Raw genomic sequence first — 8082 nt, forward strand, 5'->3', positions numbered from 1 at the left:
TCCCCGTGTCCCGCCCCCCCGCGCCCGCGTCACCGCCCGCGCCCGCGTCACGGGGCGCTCGGGGCGGAGCCCCCGCTCTTTCTGCGCGCTCCCCGGACCCGTCCCGCCCCGTCCCCCCCTTCTCCCCACATGTCCGTTTGTTGTCGCCGTCGCCATGGCGGCGGGGGCGGCGCGCCCGCGAAGTGAGGTGATAAGAGGGAGCGGCGGCGACAGGAGCGCGCAGTGCCGAGAGGGGCGCGGCGGCGGCGGCGGCGGCGGCGGAGCGCGCCCGGCGCATCCCTCTTTCCATCCACCCCTTCTTTCCTCACTGGCACCACCGCGCCCCGTCCGTCCTGACCGGCTCCCCACATGGCCGCGGCTCCTCGGGAAACGCCTCGCGCCGCCGCCCTGCCGGTGCCGGAGCCGCGTTGCCGGGCGGCGGCCGCCGCCGCCTCCTCCTCTTCCTCGTCCCCGCGGCGCCGCTAGCGCCCCGCGCCCCGCTCCGCGCAGCGCCGAGCTAGAAGAAGAAGAAGAAGCAGCAGTAGCAGCAGCAGGGCGCTCCCGCGGCACCGCCCCGGCGGCGGCGCTGCGCCGGCTCCGCGCGGCTGGACGGCGCGTCCGTGCCGCCTCCCCTCCCTCTGCTCCGCGCCGGCGCTCGGGACCACGGCGGCGGCCGCGGCTCGGCGGGACGCCCCGGGACGGATGCGGTGGGTGCCGGGTGCGGCTGCCGCCTTCCCTCCCTCCTTCCCCTCCCTGCCCGGCCGCCGGCTGACTCCGCTGTGTCTCCCCACCGCAGGCAGCCCCCCGGCGAGTGCGAGATGGCGCTCAGCGGCACGCTCCTTCCCTCCATCGCCACCTTCGCGGCGGGCGCCGCGGGCCGCGAGAAGGCGGCGCGGCCCGCGGGCCCCGGCAACGTGAGTATCGGCGCCGCGGCGCCGCGGCACGCGGCTGAGCCGTGCGAATGTCCCCGCAGCGCTGGCGGGAGGAGCTGTCGCAGCTGAAGCGGCCGCCGCCGGCGCTGTCGGCGCGGCCGGTGGAGACGCCGCCGTCGGAGCTGGAAGGCGCCGCCGCTCTCGGGCCCCGCCGTGACGCCGAGGAGTTCAATGAGCTGCTGGACTTCGACTTCATCCTCTCCAACTCGCTCATGCACCAGGAGCCTGCCGCCGCCGCCATAGTGGTGGCTCCCGCCGCCACTCCGGCCCCCACCGCCAGCCCCTGCCCCGCCGGGCCCTTCGCCTACCCGCTGCCCCGGCCCGAGCCCGCCGGTCTCCTCTACGGCGGCGGCGGCGGCGGCTGCGACGGGGCGCCCGCCGCCGGGTCCGCCGCGCCCTTCAACCTGGCCGACATCACCGACGTGTCCCCCTCGGGAGGCTTCGTGGCCGAGCTGATGCGGCCAGACCTGGACGCGGTGTACCTGCCAGCGCCGGCCGCGCTGCCGCCCCTGGGCAGCCTGCAGGGCAAGTTCGTGGTGAAGGCGGTGGGCGACTACAGCCACCCGGGGCTTAGCCCCAAGAGCGGTCCGGCCGCCCCTCCGCCCGGCGCCGACGGCCCCGGCGCGCCCTACACCTCTCTGCCGCGGATGTGCCCCAAAATCAAGCAGGAGGCCGCGCCGCCGTGCACCCTGGCCCCGCCGCCGCCGCACGGGAGCAGCCCCCGAGGAGCCCCCCAGCACGACTTCGCCCTGGGCAGCCGCCCGCTGCCCGCCCGGAGTACGCCGTCGCTGGGGCCCGAGGAGATGCTGAGCGGCAGAGACTGTCTCCCCGCCACGCCGGGGCTGGGCCACCCCCCGCTGCCCCCGGGGTACCCCCCGGCTCCTGGCTACCCCACCTTCCTGCCCGAGCAGCTCTCTCCCGGCGCGCTCCAGTACCAAGGTGAGTCCCCGCGGTGCTGGGAGAGCGGATGTCCCGGCTGGGCGCTCGCCGTGCTCACTCCTCCCTGTCCGCCTCTAGAGCTGATGCCGCCGGGGAGCTGCCTGCCTGAGGAGACCAAGCCCAAGAGGGGACGCCGGTCGTGGCCTAGGAAAAGGACGGCCACACACACCTGTGACTATGCGGGCTGCGGCAAAACCTACACCAAGAGCTCTCATCTCAAGGCGCATCTGAGAACCCACACAGGTAAGTGCCAGCGCCGGGGTCAGGGGGATGTCCTGGCCTGAGGAGCACGGGGGTGTGACCCCCTCGGACAGTGGAAGGGTGTGAGCACAGGAGCAGGGTTAAAAGCAACAAGGTTTTTCCTTGCTGGGTTTCCGGGCTTTTTTTTTTTCCTCCCCCCTTGGCTACGTGAAGTCCTGAGCAGTCTTCCCTTATTGGCTTGACATTTTGCTTAATGGTTCAGAGTGACTCAGATGTGGGAGCGGGTGGGTTTCTTGCCAAGTCAGAGTTTGTTACTTCTCTCTTGCTATGTGGCTAGCTAATTAGCAGGCAGCTGGAAGCCGGCTGGGATTTGTTGCTCTGGATTGTGTTGCCCCACTTCTGAGAAGGCAGTAGCCCTCTCTTGAAGATAACTACTTTCTTTGCTGATGGTTAAATGCTTCGCACACGCACTCCTCTCCTGGCTGTAGGGCAAGAGGTTGTGCACTTCTGCAACCTGTTGTTCCCTTCTTGGGAAAACCGAGATATATTCCCTGAAGAGCAGGGGCTTTCAGCTTTGCTGGCAGTGCCAGTGGGGTGCTTCAGCCACCTGTAGAATATCTCCCCCTGCACCAGGATAGTTTAACTATCAATTGTCCACTGCTAGAATTGGGATAAAATATGCCCAAAGTCTGTGTCTGAGCCCAGTTTCTAACTTTGCAGCTGAGTGCAGAGTTGCAATAACTGAGCTTGTGAAAGCAGGTACAGCACACGGGTTTCGCCAGCGTGGGCATTCCGTAACAGTGACTAAATAACCTGGGAATTTGCATAATTTGAATCCCTGGGTTGTGAACCTGATTCAAAACTTTCTCCTGAAGGGGAGATGGGAAAGGGAAAATACACTGGCTCTGCAGTAATTAGGCTACGTCTTCAGGTAATGGCAGAAAGGCGGAAAAAAATTGGGCAAGTGATCAGTGAACATCTGCCCCAAGCCAGTCAGCACCATCCCCAGGATGTGTAGGACAGGGAGTTTGTAATTGTTGGGGAAGCTCATCTTGCCATCAACAGTAGTTTTTGTATAATGAAGACACTAGCAAGACTAAGTCCTTAATCAGGCTGAGCTAATGAAAACAGTTTACGGCTGTTTTTTCATTCTTGAGACCTACAATTATCTAAATACGTTGTCTGCTGAGCTATTTCTGGTTGGTATTTGATTGTGTAACACCGCCAGCAAAAATACACACTCATGTGCTCTGAAGTCTCGTGTGCAAGGCAGTGAAAACAAGCGTTTTAGTGAAGATTTTAGTGATACTAGCATTTCATAGCATCTGTACATCTTGAAAAGACAGCTTTGCTCTTTTAGTCTTTGTAGTTTGTTTGCAACTCCTTCGTGAAGTTCATTGTGTTTGACCACCCTTTGTTTTATCTAGGACAACTGATTGAAAGTAGGTGCTACAAGTGTTAGCCGCAAAAAAAAAACCCGAAAACCCTAACTCATGTGTTTCACTTCTTGTTTTTTGGGGTTTTTTTTCACAGGTGAGAAACCTTATCACTGTGACTGGGAAGGCTGCGGGTGGAAGTTTGCCCGATCTGATGAACTCACTCGTCACTACAGAAAACACACAGGCCACCGCCCTTTCCAGTGCCAGCGCTGTGACAGAGCCTTCTCCAGGTCAGACCACCTCGCCTTACACATGAAGAGGCACTTCTGATTTTGGGAAAGCAGTGGATCTTTCCCCTGACTGCCGCAGAGATTCAGTATTTACAGCACAAGGACTGTCTTCCACAAGACGGGGAGAACTCATTTTAAGCACTACAGATAATCGAGGTGAAGTCTTCCAAAGAGTGGAAAAGAGGGATAACTGCATACGGACATTGCAACTTTCTTTTTTTATAGTTATACACTTAAGAGAACCAAAGACGTTGGGGTCAATGACTGGATCTTCTATCATTCCATTTGTAAATCCAACTTGAATTATTTCTGGACTACAGAATGCCAAGGAGTGACTGGAAGTCACGGATATCAGGGTTAAATGGACTGCTTGTAGTTCGGAGGGTGGGGATATTACACAGGGAAATTACATTCCCTTAATTTCCTTTCAATGCAATATTAGATGTACATGTCATCTTGTACTTTCTTTTTTTTTTTTTTTTTCCTTCTAAAAGCCATTACAATGTTAAAAGAGGAGGAAAAATTCAGGTACAGAATTATATTTTAAAAGCCTATTTCATGGTGCTTAGTGACTGTTGGTTCTAGAGGTACCAAAAACAGGAAGCCAAAGTTCTCAAACTGCTGCATATCTGACAAGGAACTATTTTTTATCTTCCGATTGCCAATTATGACCTAAATCAGGTGAATAACCCTGGTTTATCTTTTTGTTAAGAAAATAACTTTATGCAGACAGTCTGTAATGCACTGTGGTTTCGATGTGCAATAGTTTGTACAATGGTTTATTCCCAAATATGCCTTAAGCAGAACAAATGTTTTCTATATAGTTCTTTACATAATAAATATGTAATATAAATTTAAGCAAACTTCTATTTTGTATATTTGTAAACTACGAAGTAATAATGAACGTTTTGTTGGAATTTGTATTTTGCATATTCAAGGTGAAAATAAGTTTTAAATAAACCTATAATATTTTATCTGAATTGTTGCTCTAGTTTTTTTCTGTGTATGGACATGGCCAAAGAAAGTTTGTTAGGTATTTGCTGGTGGTTGAGTTTACCAAGGCAAGGAGGGGGTGGTGGCAAATGCTTGTAGTTTCAAGACTCTGAAAGACAGGATTGTGTAAGCGCAGTGCTGATGTAACATCTCTTTTTAGGGAAAAAGGTGTGTGGAAAGTTTTTGCTCTGGATGTCGAGTTGCTGCTTATCTCACCTGCATGGGTAAAACTGTAATTTACCATTTTTAAAGTAACTCAGTTTAAATGATTTTTTAGAGGACATAGTTCTGTTGAGGACATAAGACCTTGTGCATCTGATGATAACAAATCCTAGAATATTTTTTTTTAGCAGTCTTTTCAGCAATGAAGGATTCCCATCTTCATTGCCTTGGATTTCTTAGGCAAGCCGGTGTAACCACCTCAGTGTGAGCAAAGGAAAACTCCGTAATGTCGAGCAAAGAATTAAACCCGGCTCGGAGAATAAAGGGCGCGTGCACAAAACACCGCTTAACCATCACCCGAACGGAGTTTTCTTTTGAAACCTGCTCTGTCCTGGGAACCCAGTCACTGAATGAAGAGCCAGGACTCCTGCAGGAATGCACACGTAGCCGGGGAAGGCTGACCATGCAGGGAATGAGGACGTGTAGCTGCGAGGTCCCCGGCGTCCCTCCAGTGGCGCGTGCCGTACCGCAGCTCTGGGGGCGGTGAGCCCGCCCCGGGTCATCGCCAGCCCCGTGGTGCTTCTCCTTCGGGGCCTCATTGTTCCAGCTGCCTTACAGAACGTGTAGCAAACAGATGATTTCCACATTAATGCCGGGTGAATAGGATCTGGTTTTCTCACTACTCTTCGACGAAAGGGAAGAAGCGATTCCACTTCAGCTGATCTGTAATGTCTGTCAGCTAGGAGTTTGGGTGTATGTGGTGCCCGATGAAGCTGAGGGGAAAAAAAAAAAAAAAAAAGCAGGCAAGAGGCTTTTGTATCTTTGTAGTAGTGAAAACAAAAGTGGCAATATCAATTTTTTTTGTCCGAATGTGCCTTTGGAATGCTACTAAAGTTCACATTTCAATGTGGTGTTTGAGTGGGGACCCTTGCTATTTCTCCCTCAATTTGTGTAAGTAATATAATGATGCAGAAAATATTTCTCACCCCTTATCACCTAGGCATGCTTTGTTCAACTGAAAGCTATCTTTGTTGATTTGGTTTATAGGTAACACAGGGAGTAGGGAATGTCTTGTTTGGTTTGCAAATAGCAAGCATTTAAAGCTAAATTAAAGTTATGAGTCATCCTTTATCTGAAGCTTTTTCCATGAGAAAACTTTTTTACAATTAAACCAGGCATTTTTTTACCTCCTCTGTTGCTCTGCTTGTGAATTCTGGATGAGAGATCCAGCACTGAAGGTCAGCATAGAAGCTGGCGTGTGCTGAGGGCCTGAAATGTCGTTGTCCCATCCAATAATGCCAGGGCACGCTTGGTAGGTGTAGGACCTCCTTTGTACGGCTGCCATTCAAAACGTCTTACATATGTCTAAGATGTATGTTCTGGCACATCTGTAAGTACTGAAATCTGAATCTTTCATCTGGAAAACTGGTTTCTTTTGCTTTTCAAGCATTCTGTCATTATGCACCCTTAAGAATTTGGTAAGGCACTGTAGCACTTAGTAAGGCATTATCTGCTTCAGCCAGCTTCAGTTTTCGCTTGATGTTTTTATGGACCCTAGGTTTCTAATTGCATGAACAATGGCATTCTTGAAACAGGGCATTGTTCCCTATTCCACTTGATTTATTTTTTTTTAATTCCCTTTTTTTCCCTGATCCTAACCCAGCTTTCGTCATGTATGAATTTCCAGACTGAAAGAGACAGGACTGTGACTTTGTATTTAAAAGGAAATGCTGCTGTGTCTTTAACCATTTCCAAATTGCTACTCCTATACTTTTTTGGGAGGACAGGAGCCAACAGCTCACTTTTTGCCATATAGCATTCAACACATGGGGGGCAGTCCTTACTCTTAAGGAGGTCTCTGGGGGAAATACTGAAATGAGCAGCACTCTGGTAAATTGAGCTGGAAACAGCACATTGTGTTTGCCACCTGTTTCGTCGTGTCTGCAATCCTGGAGTTGCACTTAGGTGCAGGATTGCACATGGATGCAGTGGAACAACACATGTATCAAAAAGCGTATCTCATAAAAACATATGTAAAACACTGAGAAGTCTTGTAAGTATGTCTTGAAAAACAAGATTTGTTTAGCGTTGCTAAAGCTGTACATGTGCCATTTTGCTGGGGCATCTAAAAGTCAGGGTTTGAGGTTAGTAGGGGTGGCCTCTGTGACATGGGGTGAGCACCTCCTGAGCTGCCCCAGAGCACTATTTCAGCTACTGAAGGCAAAATCTCTTGCGGCACAGAGTTATCTCTGCAGTCAAACTACAGCCGTCCTTAATCCTGCTCACCCCTAGCCCAAATCTCTCTGGAGCACGCTTAGCATGTAAAGATGGAGCTGCTTAAAACAAGATGGCACATGTCTGCCTGTTGAGTGCCAAGTATTCAAAAGTGGCACCAGAGTAAAAAACCTTCTCAGAGCTGCAGCTGCCATGCACTTGTCTGCTGCACACCATGGCCTGGGAGCCTGGGTTTGACTGTGACCCAGCACAAGTGGCTTCAGCCACCCCCTGTCACATGGAGAGCTACTTGCGAGAGAGTTTTCTTATCCCTCGTGATGGCTACCAGATCCTGCTGCAGCTGAACTCAACGGCAAATCTCACAAGGATTTATATTAAGCTGATATGAATCAGTGAATTTCATTCTCCTTCTCTTTAATAAGGGAAGATCAGAGACTGCTGCGGTTAATCACCCCGAGTGCTAACGGTTCGACAGAATTAGTTTACACAGGTTTCCTATGGGAGTGTGCTGGATCTTGGAGCTAGCCTGCTTTCACTGGAGTCCCTGGCAGACACTTTTAACAGCATTTGAGTATAAGAATTTCCAAGTTAACTTGTGTCTGTCCCTGGGCTTTCCTCCCCTCAGTGCAATTGGGTTGCGTGCTCAAAAGCAGCAGGAGAATAGGAATGGTTTGCAAGCTGGGGACAGACAGAGCAGTGGTTACACCACTCGAGTAGGACTTGGGCAGGGATCTGGCTGTTGTAGAAGAGCTGGTAGGAGGAAGTAAACTCAAGGTATGGTGAGCAAAACTGATATGGAGAGGAAGAGGAACACCACCACCACCACCACCACCAGCACCGCCACGTGTTGACTCAGGCTTGCCAGGAGAGCACCCCAGATTAAACTGCTGTATTTAGGCTCGGTGGATGTATCTCTGGACACCAAGAGAGATGAGTGTGTACTTAAAAGAGGGGAAGGCCCATCATTCACTG

The 8082-nt window shown here is 52.3% G+C and overlaps 1 protein-coding gene across 2 annotated transcripts; it reads left to right on the forward strand.

The window, feature by feature from the left end:
* The first annotated feature begins 201 nt into the window (after positions 1-201).
* KLF4 (Kruppel like factor 4) lies at positions 202-4692 on the forward strand. 2 transcript variants are annotated; one of them, XM_041396922.1, is made up of 5 exons: positions 202-697; positions 776-893; positions 953-1850; positions 1929-2093; positions 3585-4692. In XM_041396922.1, the coding sequence occupies exons 2-5, from the start codon at positions 798-800 to the stop codon at positions 3758-3760; spliced, it is 1335 nt and encodes a 444-aa protein (XP_041252856.1). In that variant the 5' UTR covers positions 202-697; positions 776-797; the 3' UTR covers positions 3761-4692. The 2 variants fall into 2 exon arrangements, with proteins under 2 accessions (XP_041252856.1, XP_041252855.1); XM_041396921.1 differs by having other exon boundaries at positions 202-686.
* Positions 4693-8082: the final 3390 nt, after the last annotated feature.

The sequence above is a fragment of the Onychostruthus taczanowskii genome, unplaced genomic scaffold (genome assembly GCF_017590055.1).
Source record: "Onychostruthus taczanowskii isolate IOZ18803 unplaced genomic scaffold, ASM1759005v1 scaffold132, whole genome shotgun sequence".
Taxonomy (NCBI): Eukaryota; Metazoa; Chordata; class Aves; order Passeriformes; family Passeridae; genus Onychostruthus; species Onychostruthus taczanowskii.

What these genes read in the sequence shown, in the direction of transcription:
- KLF4 (XM_041396921.1), top strand. An exon ending in GGCCCGCGGGCCCCGGCAAC is followed by an intron (nt 894 to 952) that starts GTGAGTATCGGC and finishes ATGTCCCCGCAG; the next exon opens with CGCTGGCGGGAGGAGCTGTC. An exon ending in CGGCGCGCTCCAGTACCAAG is followed by an intron (nt 1,851 to 1,928) that starts GTGAGTCCCCGC and finishes GTCCGCCTCTAG; the next exon opens with AGCTGATGCCGCCGGGGAGC.